The sequence below is a fragment of the Psittacula echo genome, assembly GCF_963264785.1.
Source record: "Psittacula echo genome assembly, chromosome: 1".
Classification (NCBI taxonomy): domain Eukaryota; kingdom Metazoa; phylum Chordata; class Aves; order Psittaciformes; family Psittacidae; genus Psittacula; species Psittacula echo.
This window is the reverse complement of record NC_137735.1, coordinates 158,915,695-158,940,324: the sequence shown is the minus strand read 5'-3', so window position 1 is coordinate 158,940,324 and position 24,630 is coordinate 158,915,695. Positions and strand designations below refer to the sequence as shown.

Below are 24,630 nucleotides of genomic sequence, written 5' to 3'. Positions count from 1 at the left end.
CTGTACACGAACACCCACCAATGGAAGCAAATTGACAGCATTTACCTTTGGGTTATGCTTGTGCTCTGCACAGTTCTTGAAGAACTGAAAGTCTCGCTCATGATTTTTAGTGTAACAAGAACAATAAAGCTGCTAGTTTTAACACTCAGGGTAGACGACACCAGGTATTTCTGTGGCCGTAAGGACAATGACTTTCTGCCACAGCAGAATTATCTACAGGTTCTAAGAGCCAAAGTGACATTTTCCCTGTTATGCCTACTACAGAAATGTGGTGATAGGGAGTGAAATCTGCGAAAGCAATCAGCTCACTTCACCATGGATCATCAGAATCTCAGCTTCTCCAGAAAAGAAAAATATCCTTAAATAAAAAACAGTACTACAGAAATCTTGACCTTACTATTGCAATATGTTTTCCAGGATGCACAGTAAGAAAGTAAATATCTCATCAGATGCAGGTTAACATTACCCTCAACTCTCTTCACAAACCCTCCTTAGCTGTTCTGCAATATGTCATTAATCAATGCATGTACTGATTGGATCCATTCAATTGGTGCATCAGTGTTATGAATGGCATATATAAACATGCTTCAAATACATTTATTCGGGTATCTATACATGAAAGTAAAATCACTACTACAATTGGTACTCAAGCTTGTCAGATGGGATGATCTTTTCCTTCTGTTTTGCATAAGACATGCTAATGGTTATGTGATCTGCAGTCTGAAACCCAGAAAAATGTAAATCAGAAAGTAATAGTAGATCAAGATAACTGTCTATCCACAACTGTAATTTCAGCAGGTATTCCATTAACTCACAGTCTACAAACCTCCTCCCCCTGAAAATACAGGATAACTACTAGATGATAGCATTAAAAACTAAAACAAAAACATGTGTCATCACAACATTCCTCTTTTACAATAGATCACATATCTACAGGTAAATTTAAAAGTTTTCTCTCTCTTTTTTTTTTTTATGAGAAGGATACAGAAGACACCCAAATTCTTCTGTGGAAATCACAGCGGTTCTCTAAAACCATCCCCTCTATAAAGCACGGCAGAACATAACGACTTACCCAACACCCTTTTTTTGCAAAGTTGAGGACACAAATTTGAAGGCTTCTTCAATAAGCTTTCAACTTGCTGATTAGCTAGTTGGTGGTGTAAGTCACTAAAATACTTGATGCATTATGGAGTAACAGAGAGAACATATATAAAACCAGCATATGCTACTTTCCCCCAAATACCCATCAAATCCAAAAGATGGCCACTAAAATTAATAGTGTTTTTTTCTTCTTTGGCACGTGGAACAATAGAACAGTTTTCATCAAAATATAGAGCACATGAGAGATGCAATGGCAAGGCTTACCTAACACCCACATTTGCCTGCAGATGTGTGAGCTAGTTTTTAAAGTTTATTAGGTTTTTACTAGATTTATAAATCACTTCTAAAATATCTCCAGTTGCCAGATTAGTAAATTGCTCTGAAATTAGAGGAAATTAGAAATACACTACTATTAAAGAATTTTAAAATATTGGGAGAAGTCTGTTTCCTTAAGCACAAACACAAGCACAAGTATTTTTGTCTTATAAACCTCAAATTGCTTATGCATATTTAGCAATTCCTCCTGCTAGGAGATTTTGGCTAAAGCTACCATTAAATTTGGCATAATAAAATAATAACAACGTACAATTTTATGGTCCATATTATAGTATTTGGTCAAACAGGCATCACAATGCTCAAAATGTGAATTTCCACTACATAATGAACAATGAACAGCTCTGTAGTAACACTAAAAGGCAGAAATAGAAAAGCTCCAAGGACTCATTTATAAAACCTTTATACATCTTTTTCACTAAAGAAGAAAATTAAAATGGAGTTTGTGCTCATACCTGAGTTTACACGGTATTTAATACAAAAACCAAAGTCTCAGAGCAAGTTCCATTTTCCTCTCATTTAAAAATGAACCAAATGAAGTGTCCAAAGCTAATAAGAGGCACTGTGTACATACTGATCACGGAAGGAAAAGCTGGAAACATGAGCAATAATCTTTGCTTTAGGGAGCACGTAACAATTCTTAGAAGAAAATTATTTGCTTTATTTTCTTCTTCCTGCCTCGCAAGTGTGACTCATGAGGCACTGACTCTTTCTGGCAAACACATAGTAGGGGATGTCTCTACAATACACCATACCATGGCATTTAAAAGGCCTCAGGTCAGGGTTGGTGCTTTAGGAGTAGGAAAGCACAAGCCCTCCTCTCCCCATCCCATCATTCTCTTGGTTATGTGCATGACTGAGTCCAAACATGGTTTTCTCTTCTTTCATCGATGCCTACCACAAACAGCGCACCCCCACACCTCTTCAGCCTTAAAAAGAATGTTTACGAATGGGTGGAGAATGTAAACAGAGAAGTTGATAGCTCCTGAACTGCTCCAGTTTACAAGCTGCAGGACTCAAGTAAGCTAAATTCACTGGGAAACATACAGTGGGAAAATACCACTATTTTTGCCTGTTTCCTATACTTCCCTTCGTGTCTGGTGTTTGCCAGTTTAGAGACAGGACACAGGGATAGATGGAACTTACACATGTTCTTTTTCAGAATGAGAAGCTGGCAGAAAAAACAACTTTCACAGTATTCATTAAATCAATCACCTCCGTGACTCAACTCTTCAAGATCATCAACTCCACTTCTAAAAACTTTAAAAACTGCAAAGTTAACAAGCTGCTGCCTTTATGACTACTCTTCCTGAGTGCCTTCAGCCTAAAAGATATTTAAGACAAAACAAAGTCAAGGGCAGAGAGTGGAAAGTTGAGATGGCCCCAAGAGTCCTACGCCTCTGCACTGGACTACAACTACAGCATGGCAAGATGCCAACTTGACATATTTTCTTTCTTTCCATTTTCTTTAGTGATTTTCCTAAGTTCTTGTTTATTTCTGAGCAAATAAATACAACTTTAAAAGTATATTTGAAGAGAGCTGATGTGGAATGTGGAACTGTGTGCTGTGTCCGACATTGCTCCAAGAAGTTTCACAAAGAAAAGGAGACACTGTGAATTACACAAAAAAACTGCACAAGTGATCAAATTTCACAACACTTCACTGGTGGAGAAAAAGATAAATTCTGGTGCCTGGGGTCCTCCATTATGCACGACAAGAGATAAAAACACCCTATTACTTCAGAAAGCAGGGGAAGCCCCAAGAGGATAAAGGCTCACCCAGAAAAATAGATGTAAGGAAAAGAATGGTAGGAGTTATAAGTTTTTATTTCCTGAACAAAATAAAATCGTCTCTCATGTACATCTTTTGTCTGCAACAGACTGTAATTCCGCAGTTTAACACTTATATTTGGTCTACATACAATGAGAGACCCAGTTTTGTCAGCAGAATGCAATTTCATATGGAACTCTGAATTAGCAATAAATGAACTAAAACCTCAAAAAATACTCATAACTTTTCTCAAGAATAAAATGAGCATACATTTTTACTAATAACGGCATTTTAAATAATTACTCAGTAACAGATCTCCTTTTCAGCCGAACACAACCTGAAGCCCAAGAGCATCCCAGTATGTAACTCTGATAACATATGTTTTTCTGAAATGACAGAAACAGCTCTTTCATAATTTCATGCAGTTGTGTTGGTCGTTTCTGAAAACATCTCTGTGTCACTTATATACAATCTTAACAAGTTTTGAACTGGTTTTTTTTTTCATTTCTTCGTCTTAACACAGCTGTTTTTTACAATTTAATCCATGTACATATAAAAAACACGTACCAATTTTCCAAAATGTCTATAAAAATATTTTATAGCATAACTACTGAACTCAGTCTTAGATCTTTCAAGCATCTATAGCCACAAAAGGCTTTTTTAACTTCCAGTGAATCTTCTCTGTGAATGAAAAGTCACCAGCATGCAAGCCTGTATGTGAATATGTACATACACAGCAGGCATTGGAACACAGGCATCCACGCGCATCTCTCATGTGTGAGCAAGTTCTTCCCTGAGAGCAAGGCCCCAAAAGCAAGGACACTTTACTAACCTGCAGTGGTCTCTGTTTATCACTGCCCTTAGGAGATTTCAGTCCACTTGTCTGTTGCTGTAAAAGCAGCTGCCTTGCTGCCTGGAGTGCCTAAAAGTTAAAAAAAAATACAAATAATTTCTACCAGTTCATAGAAAGAGATGAGTTATTCATTGCTAATGTTAGCTGTAAGTCCAATTGAACAAATAGAGTCTCTTCTTATTTGATTTATATTTGCTAGATTTCAGGCTCCAGTTTGTTTCTTACTTAACAACAACAAAAAATCATCTGAAAGTACATATATAGGACTTCACTTGAATTTATGGATGTACATGAAATCCTGCAGGAAATAAAGTTAATTTGTTTGAAGTGCTTGAAGAGGAAAAATCATAAACTGCATCAATAGCCTCATTTCCACAAGGAACTTGTCTTTGAGTGTTCAACTAAAATGCCCACTCCCTTGCAAATTATCATTCAATTTGCATTTTCATATTACAATTTTGAAGCAAAAGCAAGTAGACTTCAAGTGTTACCAGAAGCTGTAATTAAATTTGACAAATCAACATCAGATTATCTTGAAAGTGAATTAATAAGGATATTCATTGAAGATTAAAACCACTTTTTGTACTTACAATTCAAGGAGAAACCTCTCCTTTGACAAAATAAAAAAATAAAAAATAAAAAAAAAAAAAAGAAGTGCAGTTTTAATGCCAAATAAAAATGAGTGGCTTTCATTTGCATTCTTAGGGAAATCAGAGAACAAAGAAATTACTACTCAACCAACCAGATCAGGCTCAGGGATGACAGCACCCCAATCAAAATAGGAAATGTTTTCATTTATTTTCTGTTTTCATTCCAACTCAGCAAAATCCAGTTAAACATAGGAAATGTAAACAAACATTGCACTTACCCCAAGAAGGCTAATCTGAATTATTTTTTCTTATAGAATTTCTTTTTAAATGCCAAGTGTTAGACAGTATTTATTAAGACATGAACAAACCCTGATTCAAAACATTTCCATTGAAACTACCTGGAGAGCTCTTCTTTTAATCTTTTTTTTTTTCCCTTAAAAAAATCAGCTCAGTAAACAGCAGTTACAGCTTTAAAATACATCACACTATTATCTACGTTATTAAAACATACTGTAGATGGAATATACTGCGCTAAATGCCATTTGATCAATGTTCCCTAAAATAATAAAGATTCGTAACTGATAAAGAAAGGTACAATTTTGATTAGACTCAAATGAGCTGGTTTTTAAGATAGTTTCCAGTATCCATGACAACAGTTGCTTTGACAAGATGTGCATATGGCATTACACTGCCAGCTGGTGTGAACAATGTTTGAACTACTGCATTGAGATGCTGAGCAAACAGAAAAAGTTGCCACGTCTTAACCCTCAGGGAAGGCAGTCATCCCCTGATCAATTATGAAAAGACAGAGAGAGGGCTGCTACAGTCTGGCTCCAAGCAAGTTTTCTGAGGAGGCAGGCAGACATAGAAAACCAAAGTAAACAAACTGAATGCACTAGCACCATCTCCTAACAACATTGAATCGTCTCCCCATAGAAGGCTCTGGTACAAAGTTTGCAGAGGAGACTTTTAACATTTGGAGACATTCCCACAACAATCCCCGTATTGTTTCATCAAATTCTCAAGTAATTACAGGTCAGCTTTACAAAGTCTACACATTCCTCTGAACCTAAGCAACGAGACGCACAGAACTAGCTTCTCTCTGCCAAAAGTAAATAAAAGTTAACATATTTCAAAGTGCACTTGAAATATTTTGTTACCAAGGAACCACTGGATGCCCTGTTTCCTATGTGAATAGCATAATCTCTTCTGCACTCACAATCCTTGGGCAGATTCTAAGACAATTCTGCTCTGTCTGAGATCAAAGATAAACATATCTGTTGAGTTCAGGGGCACCAAGATTTGGTTCCAACATCTTGCAGTGGTTTAACCACAAAACATGGATTAAATGCATGAACAGAAGTTCTATGGCAAATTTATAATCCTTCCCAATCTTTACAGCTCTCCAAAAAGGGAACTTGAAAGGAAGTGAGAGTGACTGCACTTCTGAATTCAGGGTAGACTGTACAGGAAAACGAACTGCACCGCCAAGGGTGATACTGCTACAAGAAACAGAGAAGAGATCTGGAGTTATGGAAAACAGGAAAAACCACAAAGATTATCATTTTTCATTTGCCGCAGTTGCAGAAAATTCATTACACGGCCTTTATCTGGAAAAGAAATTGTAACGGTGTAATGCTGATGTATACTTGCAAATAACCGGAATATTCGGCAAGTAGTTTCAGGGTCCTAATCTTCCTTAGCAGCAAAGTCATTACATGTCAATGCAATAAAACAAGCAAGTATGCATCTGGTAAAGCTCCACATTTACAGTACTTGAAAATTAGAGAATTATGGCCTGCTGCAGCTTAGATTGAGGCTCGAAAGTATAATTTCAAATTGTGGCTAGCATACTCCAGTGGAATAAGCCTCAGAAAGCATGACTTCCTACCGCTAACTACAGAAAGAGTCACACTTCATGAAAAAGCAAGGCAGCACAACAGGATATGTTTGCATAAAAGGCTCTTCTACTTAAAACTATTTTGATTCATATGTGCTGGTTGGGATATCTTTAAAGGAGTAAAGGCTTATCTTGTAATACAGAATGTCTTATAAATGATGACTACCTGAATACTTCAGTGATCTTATTGTGGCAGTTTAGATTATTGTAAACACAGGAGATAGAAGAAGAACAGAAAACAATTTCAAGAGATCAGAGATGATTTAAAACTCATAAGGAGAAATCACTGTCAGCCTTTGTTCTTATAGCAGTTGTCATATGGTACTTTTTCGTCCCAGTGTGCTGCTTAACTTGAGATTTTGCTACTCAAGTGAACAACCTCCCAGAAACACGCTGTTAATTTCAAAGGATTATTACTGACATTATTCATAAGTGAAGATTATGATACTAGAAAACATTCAGTTCTACCAGTTCATTTGCTGCTTTGCAAAACAAATCGACAACTTGGAAGTGCCTTTCAAAATTCCTAGTTAAACACGTACACTTCAAGTAAACACCCGTCCCACATATCATTTACAAATTTCAGTGAACTAATTTAATAATAACTCATGGTCTAAAAACAGTTCAATGAAAACAAACTAACAGCCGTTTATAAATCTAGCAGATAAAAATGATGTTTAGTCCTACCTCAAGTTAGCAGTAAGAAGAGACTCTAAGGCAGTCAAACTCCCATCTAGTTTCCAGTCACATTTGTTTCAAATTTACTAGGCACTTTTCCTTAATTAAGTTATCTAAATTAGTAAAACTATACAAAAAAGTCAATGTAGACAAAAGCAATAAAAAGCACTGAGGATTAGAAATTATTTTAATAATGCAAATGAAAATCATTATAATGCTTTAAGTAATGGCTGTATAAGCAGGAAATTTGGGCATATGGTTTCCAGAACTCCCTGTGTCTTCCAGTAAAATATTTATTGGGAACACAACTTCTTAATATTTACTGTGCTGCTTTGGCATAGCTAAAACGTAAGCAGAACAAAAATGAAATTAATTGCATATAACTCACCCTATTAAACTTGATAAATTATGGTAGATTTTGCAATTTGTTGGCGATACTCCTGTGAGATACAACTTGCTTTAATTTTGTATTCCAACCCCTTGTATTTAATTTAAGCATGCCTTAAAATAATTTTTAAAGTTTTATCTTTTTAATTAAAGTGAAAGCTGTCACTAAAAGATGGTAAACTTATTGTTTTTTAAAGAAGTAAATACATGTATCGTTTTAGGGAACAGATGTCACTCATATCTTCCCTTTAAAGACAGGAATGTTTAACCTATCAGCCTGTTGCATTTGAGACGTTAAAATGAAAAATGACATCTACACCCATTAATATTGTCAATGTATAAACAGCACAGCGTGACACATTCTTGAGAGCTGAAGGCTACAAAATCTCTCTGAAACATAAATAACAAAGCACTCAGAAGCATATTTGATGTTGATATTCATCTCTGAGAAAAACACTGCTGCTTGACTGCTGCCTGGGCTTCTTATGAAAATAGATGCAGCCCAAATGGATCTCCTGTAATTGGTTTCAGATAGCGAGGTCAAAAGAAATGTGATACAAGAAACTATTATGTGGAACAGGCGAAACAAGAATGTTTATACAGGCACTCCCTATTTATACTGACAAGAGGTGTATACTTTGCAGATAACCAGAACCAAAAATCTTGCTAGAAGACAACCAGATTCTTTCCTTTTTCTAACTCCAAAGTCCTATTTTAGTTTTTTAAATAACTGCACACTTTAACATTCCCACTGAACGCAGAATAAGTTTCTGAACATAAAATAAGTTTCCAAATGGCTGAATATGTCAAACGTGAGTCATCTCACTGGTAGCACTATGCAACTCACTATGCAACCAAAACATACCAACATGCTAAGCTGGATTTAAGGCCAAAGACTCCTCTGCACTGATTGAATACTGGTTTATTTTAAAGAAGACTTCAGGAGACCCTCTGCTCCTGGTAAACACCCTGCCATGTGCCCATTCTCCAGATGGCTCTGAACAAGAAGCCCAGAGTTGACCATAGTTGTACAAGATGGTGACTTGAGACAACACTGTTCAATGCTCCCTAACAGCACTCAGATGATGCTGCTAAACCTTTGTCTCTTGCTGACTGTGTTTTCCCACAAAGTTCTCTAATGAATATCACAGTCAGTCAGCACAGCAGTTTATAAACTTTCCAAATGGAGTCGCGAAGCATTTAGCACTATTTGAGGAATCTTGAATTTAAGATGATCCAACTCCTTTCCAACAGCAGTCTCTCCAGGACACTTGACAGGAAAAGCAAACTCCCATTTTCCTTAGTGAACAACACTCCTTTTCTCTAGGTTACACAAAGAAGATAAAACCTGTTGGCTGAGTATAAATGTGCCACACTGAAGAGCCCATGAAGCCAAGGAAATCCTGTACATAACTAAAATCCAAGCCACATAACCAGCCTGATTTCACCTAGGAGCAGTAGACTGAACAATTATTACAGTGTTTTTCTATAGAAGAGGAAATAAAGCACCAGACAGCTAAGGCTGTTGGAACCCACCTCAAGGAATATATTATCTAAGGGATCTAGATGGTCACTAAGAAAGATTTCATTCAATTAGCCCAACATCCAAGTACACAAACACTCAAACAAAAAAGGTTTGTGTCTTCTGCATCTAGATCAGCAACTCCAGACAGCCCTGATGTTCAATGTGCACTATTTCAGCAGCTAAACCACAGGGTGCCCTGAAGCCCTGCCTAATAGCAGAACACAAACCTACAATAGTACAAAATATTTGAAACTAAATTATGCTCAAGATGAAGAGGCAATAGCCTTGGACGTTGTATTACCATCCCAAGCTCTCCTACCACCAGGCTGCTAGATAGGACAGAAACTGGTGGTGGCCACTGAGTGCTGTATGGAGCCCAACCCTGCCTGGCTCCTGGATCCCCAGGCTGCTCAGGTATTCCAAGGCTGGGGAAAAATTGTGTTTGTTCAGGACAACACCCTGTGCCTGTGGAATTTCAAGATAAAAAGGCAGAGAACTTTGAGGATTAGGTGGCAAATGGTCATACTTATATTCCCCATGTGCTTCATTTTAGAAACATAAGAATTTCCTGGATCTGGCCCTCATTTTCATGGACTAAAAACACTTTGTCAGTTTTGTTTGGTTTGTTGGGTGTTTTTGGGGAGTGTTTGCTTTCTTAGGCTGATTCTGCCAGTTTCAGCATACTGAAGCTCTGATTTTGATTCAGATTTGTGGTCTTCCCTGTAATACAAACAACACTAGAAGAAGAGATCCTCAATCTACCTGAGCTTCTGTTCTGCCCTGATGTTATCTAGGATTAATTTGCAACTGAAGAGAAAAAGTAACAGTAATAAACTGATGAATGCAACATGAAGTCTCATAATACTGTTTAATAAAAGGAAATTAATCACATAATTGTCATAAACCTATTTTCAAACAGCAATCTATCAGAGAGAAATTATGCATCTGTAGTTATTGACCTTTCATTTTACCATGACTGATTCGTAATTAGACTAGTTTTGTGAAAAATAATAGTTAATTACCAGATTTTTTTCACTCTAATTATTTTGGCGATTTTTTTTTTTTGTTTAGTGTCTTACTTTTTCCCCATTTGAAAGATGCTAAATAAATACAGGGCACTAATAACTTTTCAGCTAACATATTTCATTTTATAAAGCAAATTTAGCTTCTTTGCATATAACCCAATTTAATGGATACTAAACACTGCTTCAAAAACAACTCTTTCATTTTTCCTGTCCATTATTTGGTTGACCAAGAGCTAGAAACAAAACACCCATAACAATGACTTGCTTTCAATTCCCAGTGGCATTTGCAGGGCTCTTCACCTGTAGACATGAGTCTGCACCAGTCATTAGGGCTACGCATCAGACCACGTGTAACACGGTCTACGACAGCAAACCCAAAAGCCATCTCCAAAGCTTGGACCACCTGAAGAATCCAAATGTCAAGGGTTAGGAGAGATGGGGCCCACAGCACCAGAGCTGCGTTCCAACCTGACGATCTCCTTTCTTTCATCCCACATGCCTGAACTTAACTTTCCTTTGGTAAACACAGCAGCAGGAGATCTACCCTACTTCATTCCTACTACTTACATTACGTAGCAACTAACTGAATTAATGAAATGAAAATAAACGCAGCACACACATCAAATACCAGTGCCACAAGCTCACAAGTGTCCTGCCATTGCTATTTTCTTCCATGTGGCATTGTTTTTAGAAAACTGGGACATGTAATAGCTAAATGGAAGAGCTGAACTCTTAGTTTTACAGGAAGACTGCGGCAATGGTGGCATGTACATTTACCACATGAAAACTGGCATGAACTATTTCGCATGATAATCAGATAGCAGATACATAAAAGCCATTTAAATGTGCAGGAAAAGAACAATCAATACAGCTACCCCATGTGTGAATCCAGAAATAAAAAAGAGTCTTAAAATTATTATACGTTTATATAATGCTATGTATATATGGTACAAATGCGCACATATCCTTAATTTGAAAGGAACTGGTTAAAAAAAGACTTTCTTTCAAGTCTATCCATTGTAGACATTCACTTATTGGCTGTGAAGCTTACTTTCAATTACAGCAGTCTGAAACAAAGTAGTGTTGGCTTAGGTGGAATAATAGCTGGTTTGATGATTTATAAATAGGAAAGGAACTGATGCAAATGAAAGCAAGAGTGGTCCCATTTGTACTAAAATCAAAATGCAGAGCAAATGTGGGAGGAGAAAGAAACACAGTATCTAGGGAAGCATTATAATGGTAGGCTGTTAGAAGGCAGCAGTTTTAACTGATAGAAATCTGAAAGGGAAATTTATAAATTAAAGACAATGAAATCAGCACGGAGATTATTAAGCCAATGATTAACAAAAACCATCATCAAGATATAAACTAAACCAGAAGGTGAGGCAGATATAAAACAAAAGGAAACATGCACTCAAAACATCTTGTTTTGGCCAACAGCAAGATTCCTAAAATAGAACCTACAAATTTGTGAGGACTGATTGGTTTTGTTAAGTAATACAGAGAGGTAAACTAACATGTGAAGAACAAATGCCAAAACAGTATTTACCCTAGAACAGCCTTGGCCATTTAGAGGGCAAAAAATAAATACCTCTATCTTCAACACTTATTTCCAATTAAGTAGCATTCTGCACGGTGACTGGTAGAGGAGCATTGACACAAAGCATCATAAGCACAGATTCCTCATCCCAACAACCTGCAAGCTAGAAACCAAAGCTATCTGTCAAAGAGTATGGACCTACATGGTACCAAAATAATTACAAATAAAGTTACAGTAATTACACATATCAAATCCTCTCATGTGATATAACTAATGTGATTGCTTATTGTCCCATACCCAGAGACTGCAGAAGTGAGACTGCAACTAGTAAAGGAAATATTATCAAGGTGGTCATATCAGGCTTCTGCTATATGGGAGGAAGGCACAACAGCCATTACTGAAATATTCAATTGATAACCAGTGGAGAAGAACAAAATTAATGGCTGGGTTTCACACTGGATATTATAAATTTAAAGTTTCTCTTAAAATATTTTAATAGATCTAATTATTGACATCCAGTTCTTACAAGGACATAATTTAAAGAAATCTCGAATTCAATATATATAACTATGATGACGTATTAAAGACATAAATCAATACTGTCATGATAAAAGCAAACTGGGACATATAAATGGAAGTGTCATATATATAAACCTGGTACATTTTCCACTTTATGCAACTTTCTGAAGACTCAGATAGTGAACTGTGCCCAGCTTGGGGCACAGTATTCCAAAGAGCTGGACCATGTGACCAGTGACCAGAGAAAAGCAGTAATAATGATGATGATGAGAAAATCCAGCCTATGGGACAGCAGAAGTCTGACCATAGAAACAGCAAATAAAAAAATACAACCTCTAAAGCAATAGCAGTCTTCATCAAGTTTCTGTACAGAACAAATTAATTGTATACCACGGGCAGGATAAGCAAGAATGGTCTTAGACTGAATCCAGGGAGGTTTCATTCAGTTTAAGAAAAACTTTCCAATGGTAGGGATTGTGGAGGAGTACAACAAATTCTGTAGGAACTACAAAGTCCTTGTCACTGAACCAGTTTCAGAAGCATCTTCAGGAGCAATTAAAAGCGGTGATTCTGCTCTGGGACAGAAAAGATCTTTAGAAACATCCCCCAGCCCTATTTTATTTGATTGTGTGGTTCCTATGAAATCATGTCAAGTTCAGATTACTGTCATGTCTAACACCTTGCTACATTTCAAATAACACCACGCTCTCATAAACTGAGTATCATGAACCTTCAGCATGGTTTGTTTCCATGGTGAGCTAAAAGCAGAGGATCAGTAAGAGCTGCGCACACAAGCTCACTCTTTGGAATTTTCTGACCTTATGTGACCACATTTGTGTTTACAAGACTATCCTTGAAATTTTGGACTGAACAGAGAAATGGTTTATACAGAACAGGACATGGCTTAAAATTAAGCACTCTGTGCCCTAATTGCAGACAGAGCCATCTGGGCAGGATTCCTGTGTCCTCACCATCAAGTATGGGCACAGCAGTAGCAGAAAGTCACAACATAGTCTAAGATACTTAAAAAAATCAGTCACTATTGCTAAAGCTGAATCAGCTCAACTGAAACCCTATGGAATCCATTTTTTTTTCTTATGGATACTTTTGTAATGCTTTTTAAAACTTCAGCTGGCACCAAGAACTCCAGGTACATATTCAATACAAGAATAATTAGGGGAAGAAACTAGAAACGTGAATGTAAATTGGCAATACAATAATAGCCATTGCATTTGTATTTTTTCGAGGTTTTTGATAAATCTTTTGGAGGAAGAAGTGCAGATTGCTCTGGAGTTAAAAAAACCTCAAACAGTAAAAATGCTGATATGAGATCAAGAAGTAAATCATGCAAATAAACAGCCCATTTTCTAGACACTAGACTTATCAGTGGTGCCATTCGGCAATATTTATGAGTGTGCTGATAACCCAAGATCTGATCTGAACTCCTTTGTGACTCCCATCTGAAGCATTAAAATCTGCTACTAAGAGTGGACTGTGAGCTCTGGAGGAACCTCGGTACCATGATCACAAATTAATTAATATCTATGTATGAGCAAAGTAACACATTCATTCCCACGCATAAAAGTAGGTACATTTTTGCCTTCCTTATATGCCATGGAAAACCCAACAAAAGTAGCACTCGTTAGCTGTGCATCTCTCTGGAAGAGGTATCTTCCCATGCGGTTTACTATGGCCTGCCTATATTACTACAATTGCAGCTTTCCTCATGGGCTGCTTATCTATCTTTTAACAATTTTGGTGCATTTTGTGATGACCTAGCAGGCATGATTCAACACGAAGACCTCTGTCTCTGAAGAATCCCAATCTTCAGGTTCTTGCTGTAGCTGGCAAACGAGTTGATGAGTTATATGTTTTGAAGGGGAGCCTTAGCAGTCCGTGTACACAGAGCTACTGAGAAAGAATTCTCTACTTTGGAGACTTTTAAGAGTGAAGATTACAGCAAGAGCAAAATGACAAAGAGCTTTAATTTTAAGCTAAAATGCAAGTGAAGACAGGCAGGCAAATGTCCTCAGGCTCCTCATCCTACTTTCAGCCCTTGTGAGGAGATCTGGGAGGGAGTATATTCTTTATGATTAGAAACTTGCAGGGATGAAAAAGAAAAGACCTGAAGCTAGTAAAAATGTTTTGCAGAAGAGGAATAGAGAGACATTTTGCAATTCCCAGGGCGCTTAGGTGCTGGAGAAATGAAAGAAACTGTACAAGGAATTCCCAAGTAGTATACATGAGCAGCACCAACAGGTCAGGCATCTGAATTAAAAGGTGGATGTTCCAATCACACTTCATTAAGCTCACCCAGAAAAAAACCTATCTTTATGATATTGCTCTGGCATCTGCAGCCATCTTCCTAAACAGCAAGCTAATCAAGGAATTACAATGAAAAATATGCTCAAGGCATTATCAGCCTTAGAAGCATTTGTAAAAGCAGACACACCCACTTATGTTGGTGCCAAACATATGTAATACTTTACATCAGTTAAAGTCTCTTCTGGCGTAAGACTGTAAAGATTTCCTCTGAACCATGAAGCATATCTTGTGTAATCACTAGCACTAGCACGCACATTAAAAAAACCACTGGCAACCTAGGCACATGATCAAAATACACTGTAAGTGAAGTTCAGATAAGAATTTTACTCCTTTTATGCTTTCAACTACTCTTACTTCACAAAAATCAAACCATAGAATCATAGAATAGTTAGGGTTGGAAAGGACCTTAAGATCATCCCTGCAATGTGCAGGGACACCTCATACTAAACCATGTCACCAAAGGCTCTGCCCAAACTGGCCTTGAACACTGCCAAGGATGGAGCATTCACAGCTTCCTTGGGCAACCCATTCCAGTTCCTCACCACCCTTACAGTAAAGAATTTCTTCCTTATATCCAATCTAAACTTCTCCTGTTTAAGTTTTAACCCATTACCCCTCAGATTTTATCAGTCCTCTATCATGTCTTGTCATCAACTTAGTATGGTCGAAACTCAGTTACTAGTATTCTCTTCTAAAGACCTCCCCTTTACACATCACACATAAATACTTGAAGCATTTTCCAGATTCTTCTTTCTGTAATACCTCTTTTTTTCTTGTAACATTTGAAACCTTATCAATCTGTAACGAAAATTCCTCTAGCTTCCTCTATCTATTAAAAATTCTGGATTCTGTCTAGAGACTGTTTTATGTGAAGCATCAAGTCATCACCATCGCCCTTCCTTCCCTCCTTCCTTCCAGTGCTTTCAGCTTCATGATCACCAAGGCATCTATGAAAAAAGAACAAATCAGGGGCTTATTTCCCTCACAGCACGCTTTATACTTATTCATTAAAAACAAACATGCATGCCCACACCTGCATACTTACATATGTCAAAATGTATTCTTTAGATGCTTCCTTCTCCTTTGCTCTGCCTGCACAACTTACACCTGCACAAGAGAGCAGACCCAGCACACGAAGGGCCAGATCTTCATTAGCCCTCACAGCACTGCTGCTCTACGCATTGGGAGAAAAGTAATAAGAGCCCAATCTCAAATTAATCTAAAAATGATTCTTAAATCAAAACTGGTATTTGTTCCTGCAGCAAATTTCTCATGCAGATTTTCTGCAGTATTTTTACAGTCAATTTTGAAAATGGCAGGCATAACCAAATTTGCATCCTGAATTATTTAGATAAATACACAGAGGTACCATCACAGTGTGAAACTGCATTGGATGGACTGAAGAAACACTACACTTCTGCAGCCTTTTCATACACACCCCTTAATTAGAAATGCTGTATCTTCTTCCCTGAAACTAAAATTATCTGAACAACCTGGATTCTTACACCCATCCTCCCAAACTTTATCCTCTTTTTCAATTCAGACTTTCTTGCCAAATCAATCCCTGGTAGTTTTCCAACATGACAGACTTTTCTCTCTCTGACCAATGACCTACAGAATTTTCAAACCCACTGCAGTCTTTCACCTACAGTTCACCAACAATTTAAACTTCCATATGGATGGCTAACTTTTCCAACAGACACTGCATTTTGTCTTCCAGTTTAACTTCAGTATTTTGTTAAATATTTTGTTAACAACAGTTCCCTGTGTGTAGTCCTTGAGTGCTCCCCTGCAGACACACATGCAGAGATGGAGGGAAGCAAGGCTTTCCAAGGACATAGGCTTTTCCAGGATAAAGGCTTTCAAAATTTTGTTACTGTATGAGCTACAAAGCAGAATCTTCTATGTCATACAACTGTACTTCATCTAGGTGGGATATGGGCACTACTTTTAGGATACTAAACTATTTACAGTGCTACTAAGAATTATAAACTGAGTTCTAAGTTAATCACCATTTTACGTGTTACTTTCAACACGCAGTGGTCATTTTACAAACATCAGTAGGTAGAAGTGGGACTACAAAAAACCAGTGAACAGATAAAGCACCTTAGGTGTGATGATCTGGTACTACTCTGTTTCTTCTAATATTGCCTTTTAATTTGATTGACTAGGCAGAAGGCAGTGCATCTCATCTGTGAACACTCATCTCTGTTTTCTTCCTAGATCATCACTTCTTCATACAATAACTTGAAAGTATCAAACAACATATGGATCTATTCCTGACTAGATATTTTGATACTATCATAGTGTTACAATGTATATTAAATTTTGTTTTAGTTATTTAAAACATTTTATTCCATCTATTAGAAATGGATTTTTTATTTTCTGGGACAATATGTAGATAATTTCAGCTCTGAGATCTGGGAAAAATATATGACAGACATCATAATATTACAGCATTTTTAGTTGAAAGGCCTTGCCTTTTATGAGAAAGCCTTCTGGATGACATCTATTAGTCTACTGCAATTCCCAGGGCTCTTCTTGTGCCATAGGACAGTGGACTGAAGAATGAAAATGGGAGAGAAACCATTTCATGTCAGGACTTGGGGATGGCTTTGAAATACTTTCTAGGGAACAGTTTATAGCATAGGGCTTACATTGCTACCTGAAGGCAGAGCTGTGGCCAGCAGGTGAAACAATCTTTGATTTTAGATGAATGTCAGAGGTTCCTACCCTCTCTCCTGCAATCCCTGGCTTCATTAATATTACTAAGACAGGAATGCTACAAGCATTTCCATGTTTACAGTTACAAAAAAATATAGGGAGTCCATTATTGAGAAGGGTATGATGATAACATCATTTTTACCAATTCTATCAGGCTTCACCTACACCGATAAACTAGTGAGTGGCTGAGAATGTGATTTTCCATGCTGCTAAGCTATGAATACTATCCTTGGCATGCTTTTTGACCTGTGCTGACCCCCACTCTCCCAAGCTGTGCCCAAGTACAGCTCTGCAATCAGACATTTTCAAGCACCAGTCTCACTAGGGAACTGGATGCAGCCCATCTAGTTTTGAGGCTAAAATGCTTATTAGCTCAGGTGTATCTCACCCTGTGTCAGATGCCCCCTTTAGCATCCAGAAATTGTATGGTCAATAGTAGTGCAGATCACACCTCTGTGCTCAAAAACAGTTGAGCCATATGTTGTTTCAGAGCCCTTCTTAGCCAAAGTAGCCAGGGTGTGATTTTGGGACGGTTTGGGAGAGTTTCAAAGGACCCTGATTTCATAGCTCAACAGGTTTGAAAAACAAATTGTTGTCAGAAACAGCAGTAGTAAACACCCCTGGGTGGGGGGGGGAGAGGTGTTCCTTTCATTCTATATTGTTGCAGCAGGAACCTCCAGCATCTCACAGCATGTCTGCTGGACACTTACGCATCTGGGATGAGTTTTACTTCTAAAAGAAAAATTATGGCATATATATATACATATATATATATATATATATAAAAAGAAGCAGCAGGGGAAAAAACAGATTTGACTGCAAAGCATCTGTTTCCAGAGTTCCCATCAATCGAATTCGCAGCCCAGAAAGCCAACCGTACCCTGGGCTGCATCAAAAGGAGCGTGACCAGCAGGTTGAAGGAAGTGATCCTGCCCCTCTACTCTGCTCTCGTGAGACCTCACTTGGAGTATGGTGTGCAGTTCTGGTGTCCTCAACATAAAAAGGACATGGAACTGTTGGAACAAGTCCAGAGGAGGGACACAAGAATGATCAGGGGACTGGAGCACCTCGTGCATGGAGACAGGCTGAGAAAGTTGGGGCTGTTCAGCCTGGAGAAGGGAAGGCTGCGTGGAGACCTCATAGCAGCCTTCCAGTATCTGAAGGGGGCCTACAGGGATGCTGGGGATGGACTATTCATTAGGGACTGTAGTGACAGGACAAGGGGTAACGGGTTCAAACTGAAACAGGGAAAGTTTAGATTGGATCTAAGGAAGAAATTCTTTACTGAGAGGGTGGTGAGGCACTGGAATGGGTTGCCCAGGGAGGTTGTGAATGCTCCATCCTTCGCGGTGTTCAAGGCCAGGTTGGATGAGGCCTTGGGTGGCATGGTTTAGTGTGAGGTGTCCCTGCCCATGGCAGGGGGGTTGGAACTAGATGATCTTAAGGTCCTTTCCAACCCTGACTATTCTATGATTCTATGATCCACAAAAATAGCATTGTATTATCGTTTCTGTAAATTCTAATAAAGTTGATGATATTTTTCATCTTCCGGTTTAGGCACTTACGACTGAGAATTCAGAGTTATGTAATTTGACAAAATCTGCAGAGAAAATAATTTCCAGAGCTCAGGTTAGTCACCACCTCCAAGAGAGGCTCTCACCCTTCATGTTGCCACTGAGTCCTCTGTGCTACAGCTAAAGGAGCAAGCAAGCTCTTCAGCAAAGCTGGTTCAGGCTCCGGCAACTAGGTAATAGGGAACATTGCAAAGCCTTTGGGGTATCATCAGTGGCTATGGCCATGCACGATCTGCACAGAGACAAGTCAACAGAGTAAAAAGGTTCAACTTCAAGCACAAAGAATTTTTTTGATATTATTATTTGTATTTAAGGATACTGTGAAAATGAAAAGAGCCAGGAATTTATTTTAAAATATTTTAAAAGATTGGTATTTTTCTTTCTATTTTTCTGCATCAGTATGTGTAAGGATTCTGGCTAGAGGCTGCGCCTTTACAAAGAGTAGCTGAATTATTTCTCCATTGCCAAAAAGACACGGAGAAAAGGAGAATCACAGAAAGACTACAGAGACTAACACTAAATCACAGATAATTTTTAGAAAAAGATTTCTGAGTGCAAAGAGAATCACAATTGAATAGCACCAGAATAAAAACAATGGAAGTATTGCTGAAGAGAGATTAAGTTTCTTCCTGACTTGAAAGCATTTAAAAAGACTCATACAGTGATCAGAGCGTAACAATCAGGCCAGCACAGTATCATTGAGAATGCACATTCTAGTGACTAGAGATGATTACACTACTCAGGAAAATAAATTAATTTTACTTAAGCTGACTTCCTTAATCTTTAAGGCAAGTGTTTCTTTGACTAGTCTGACACAGTTAGAGCAGTATAGATACTCCCTCTATCATAACAAGCATTGGCAGACTCCATAACTACAAAGTAAGCACTTTCACTGACCTAACAGGCCACATTCCTTGAAATTTGGACACATGGAATGCACTCAAGCTTTTACATCATCTTGTGAGACAAGATATATCACTATTTACATTGTGGATGAGTAGTATTCCAAAGCAGACATTTTGCAACAATGATAAAGTTAACCCCCCCTCTCCCAAACCTAAGCACAAAGACTGGAGGGATTTTTACCTTTACCAATCAATGTAATCGTTGGAAGAATCAATTTCTGCAATTTTGCCAAGCGGAACCAACCTGAGCTTTCACTTCCCAGAATGGAACCTTTTTCAGGCAAAGTTTTCCTAACATTTCTGCATTTGTGAGAACCAAAAGCCTTTCCTGCAACTGAGAAGTAATCTCTACTGTAGATCATATTTTTTAAGAATGGCAAATATTACACCCCGTATTGTTTCTAGCATAGCAGAATTCTGGTTTTGGTTTGGTTTGTTTTTTTCCTAGGTGTTACAAGATGATAAAAGCTAATGCTTCAACGGCATAGTTTTATAAAAATCAAAAAGGAATGATAAGGAGAAGGGTATTTATACTTATGAACAAAGAGGGGCATCACCAATGTACATTCACACAGTCATAAATTACTGTGTTGCAGAATGTGGCGATTGAAAAGAAGCGTATCTAAATAAGATGCATGACTGCACATCTTCTAACACAAAATCTAAGTTCTTTGCCTCTAAAACCTGTCACAAGCCGTATGTATTCCCTCACACTGCAATACAGCTTCAGCAAGTTCCCTGAATTTCTCAGCTAAAAATAAGATTTTGGGAACAGAGAGAATTCAACATTTCATATGGCGGACTTTAATGCATCCTCAAAACCAAGTAATTAGTAAGACCAAAGTCTGTACCCAGACTTGCATTTCTTAAACTGTTTTCCACAGAGAAAGGAATAAAAGCTTCTGACAAGCAAAGAAAGAAGGGACAGGTCAAATCTGTGCTAGATTAAATGGCTATACTGTTAAGTTTTACCATATGTTGATTGTCCAAAACATTATAAATAATATTGAGTACAAAATATTTTTTATACAGAGAGGTGTTCAACCAGTACAAATTAGCTGCAATTAAATCCTGCCCTTGCTGATCACTGTATGTGTTCAACTGTCAGTCTCTCATGTCTGGAGCTCATTTCAAGCAATAGCCAGTCATACACATATTTCAAACAAATCTAAATCACTTCAGACTAGTAAGGAAGAAACATGAAGTGACAGTGAAATTCAAGGTACAGTCAACTCCCTTCGGCTACCAGTTGCAAGAATGGGCAGATATGGTGCACCTCTCACCAGTGGTTGAAATTTCTGTAGGATTCTGTAGTCAGATATAAGTGTTTCTGGACAATTCCCCGTCTTCTTTTTGTGTGTGTGTGTGTTTAATGTTAAGATGCCAGATGGATAGTGGAGTGCCTCAAGGGTCAGTATTGGGACCAGTATTATTTAATATATTCATCAATGATTTAGATGAGGGAATTGAGTGTACTGTCAGCAAGTTTGCTGATGACACTAAGCTGGGAGGAGTGGCTGACACGCCAGAAGGCTGTGCTGCCATCCAGCGAGACCTGGACAGGCTGGAGAGTTGGGCAGGGAGAAACTTGATGAAATATAACAAGGGAAAGTTCCTGCATCTGGGCAGGAACAACCCCAGGTTCCAATACAGGTTGGGGAACGACCTGTTAGAGAGTAGTGTAGGGGAGAGGGACCTGGGGGTCCTAGTGGACAGCAGGATGACCATGAGCCAACACTGTGCCCTTGTGGCCAAGAAGGCCAATGGCATCCTGGGGTGTATTAGAAGGGGGGTGGTCAGTAGGTCGAGAGAGGTCCTCCTTCCCCCCTCTACTCTGCCTTGGTGAGACCGCATCTGGAATATTGTGTCCAGTTCTGGGCCCCTCAGTTCAGGAAGGACAGGGACCTGCTGGAGAGAGTCCAGCGCAGGGCAACTAAGATGATTAAGGGAGTGGAGCATCTCCCTTATGAGGAAAGGCTGAGGGATCTGGGTCTCTATAGTTTGGAGAAGAGGAGACTGTGGGGGACCTTATTAGTGTATATAAATATATAAAGGGGGAGTGTCATGAGGATGGAGCCAGGCTCTTCTCAATGGCTAACAATGATAAGACAAGGGGTAATGGGTATAAACTGGAACACAAGAGGTTCCACTTAAACTTGAGAAGAAACTTCTTCTCAGTGAGGGTGACAGAACACTGGAACAGGCTGCCCAGGGAGGTTGTGGAGTCTCCTTCTCTGGAGACATTCAAAACCCGCCTGGACACATTCCTGTGTAACCTTATCTAGGTGTTCCTGCTCCGGCAGGGGGATTGGACTAGATGATCTTTTGAGGTCCCTTCCAATCTCTAACATACTGTGATACTGTGATACTGTGGATGGTTTTGGAGATTAAAATGCCCTTTTTCTATATTCAGAGGAAGTTCAGCATAGTCAGCTGCAGGAGAAACTAAATCAATGTAGCCTGCTACTGCCTCCTTTCAAGGGGCAGGAAAGTAATTCTATTTCCATGCTTGTTCATTCTTCATTTGTTCTAATCATGCCAATTAGAGGAGTCCTTTTAACAATGCTGTCATCTGCATTCAAGAAATCTCACCTGTCTGTTTATATGCTTGCAGGTACTGACAGCTGTAGAAAGAATTTGATATAGATCATTTAACTATCCCCACTGATGAGTGAGGAGGTAAGCTACAGACTGAGCGGTAAACACACTGCCAAGTCATTTATACTGCTCCTGCCTTAGTGTGCTCTCTCCTTTACTGTGGGGTACAGACTGCATAAACTTAAATATATGTACCTATAAATAAAAGGTATAGTCTAGACACTTTCCTTCAAGCTGGAAGAAATTTTTGGACTGTTTTTACTGCAGATATGTACAACTGTCACAAATGTAGCGCCCGACGAGAGAACTGTGTCTAAGTAAGATGCACAACTGCACAAGTGCTAACACAAAATCTAAGTTCTTTACCTCTAAAACTCATTAGCTTATAATGATTTCTTTTCTTGTATAATGAATGCCTAATTCATACATTCTGCTTAGTTCTATGGTAAACACATGATTTATCTTCAAGTTAAATTCAAATTCTTTATTCTCGAAGTCCTAGTCAACTTGACCCCTGAAGAACCTCATCTTCATTTTTCCTTCTAATGTGTCAGCTTTCTTCTTCTGCTTATGGTCATCTCCTTCCCTGGGTGTCTCCAAGGGTTTCCTTATGGGGATCCACACGGATGGCTCAACTTCGCTTGTGTTTTTGCTTCACTTAGGAACTCAAAATCTTCCCTCAAAACTTGCTCATTTCAGTTAGCTTCCTAATACTGAGCTTAATCTTTCCTCTTTCCAAATTGTCCCTGAACTTTCGGACTCTTCCTTAAGCTTGAATAAATTAAGAAAATAACAAACAAAAAAGTCCAGAACTAAATGGCATTAACAAGATACATTTGTAACAGAGGGATTTAATGATATTTGACTTCTTATTATTCCTGTTCTTTACTGTTCTTTTCTCCTGCATTTTAATCCCAGTTGAATCTAATTCATACGCTGCTATTGATATGTTTAAAATAGTCATACTTTCAACTGAAGGGGTTGAAAGATGTTAGTACTTTACAGCGTAACAGCATTATTTGCTTACAGTAGTAACTGTTCAGAATATCTATGAAGTTCCAAATGCACTAACAGCAGAAGTAAATCCTTTTTATTATTTACTGATTTTAAAATACACCATGTAATTTTGCATGTAATAGTAGCTGCATTTAAAGCCACTCTTTCCTGTGAACAGAATATACATGAGTAACAAAGGTTTTTTACATGACACATGTAAAGCAGAGTACTGACCTGCATACAATCACATTTAACACATCAAGGTAATTGAGGCCACTGGGAGGGAGATTTGCCAGGAGAGAGGAGACCTGGACTCTGCATTAACACATCGGCAAAGTCTACAAGGAAAATGAACTTCTTCCTTTGGAGCTGGGCACAGTCTTGCAGGCAGAAGGGAAACTGGAAGCTGGTGGCAGGGCCATGTTCAGAGCCCACTCCACAGTGGTGACAACATTTGCACACAACCAACTTCATTAACCAGAAACTTGCCATGTAAAATGTTAACGGTGAAATAAAGAACAGCCAGGAGATTGAACAGCAGCAGAGAGTGCAGAAAATAAATGACATTAAAAAAAATAATCCTTGTTAGTCTTTTGTTTCCTGAAATACATTTTAGTATAGTAAAAAAACAAATTAGCTACACACAGTGTAGTGCTGACTCCCGTGGCTTCAGCTGGGACATCTCAAAAGATCCTAGTTTCAAAAGGAAAGGTGTTTACAGTCTTTGTTTGCATTTTTGTGTGGCCTTTGTTTTGTTTTGGTGGTGGTGTGGTTTGGGCTTTGCTTGTTTGTTTGTTTGGGGTTCCTCGTTTGTTTCATTGGTTTTTTTACTGGTAACAAATATTTCAATTTCCGTGAAGTTTCTTTGGGAGAGTCCTAAATTTGGCAACTCAAAAATCTGCCCATTTCTGAAAATCCTGGCCACCGTCTCTATGACTGGATGCAGTTTGCCCTCTGTGCTTTGAGACTGAGAATTCAAAAATGCAGACCTAAACCAGCCAAGCTGCCCCTTTTTATCTGGAGGCTTTGGGTATCCCCCAAGACTTTTATATAAATGTAGTGCACTATGGTTTACATTAGAAAAGGAAACATTTATCTTATCACATTGATATCGGCTCAGTACAATATTACAGTCTGGAATAAGAAAATATTGCAACTTTTCCTGAAAAGGTCAAGAGGTACTGTTTATCTTTGGGGCATAATGAATTACATTGCATTGCCTCCCTAAGAACTCCAAAAGAACAGAACATGTTTTGACGCATAATGCACAACTCAGTGCTCTGAGA

At 38.3% G+C, this 24,630-nt stretch overlaps 1 protein-coding gene across 3 annotated transcripts in view; it reads right to left on the bottom strand.

Annotated features, from left to right (window-relative positions):
* The window catches only part of FOXP2 (forkhead box P2), a gene marked incomplete at its 5' end in the record, with an annotated part of 185,946 nt that overhangs the window by 112,912 nt on the left and 48,404 nt on the right, over positions 1-24,630 (bottom strand). For 2 of the 3 annotated variants that reach the window (XM_080611991.1, XM_080611992.1), the window contains one exon: positions 4,038-4,127. The exons of the other annotated variant lie outside the window; for it this stretch is intronic. In XM_080611991.1, the coding sequence (XP_080468117.1) occupies positions 4,038-4,127 (90 nt within the window). The remainder of the gene's footprint in view (positions 1-4,037; positions 4,128-24,630) is intronic. 3 annotated transcript variants of the gene reach the window in all.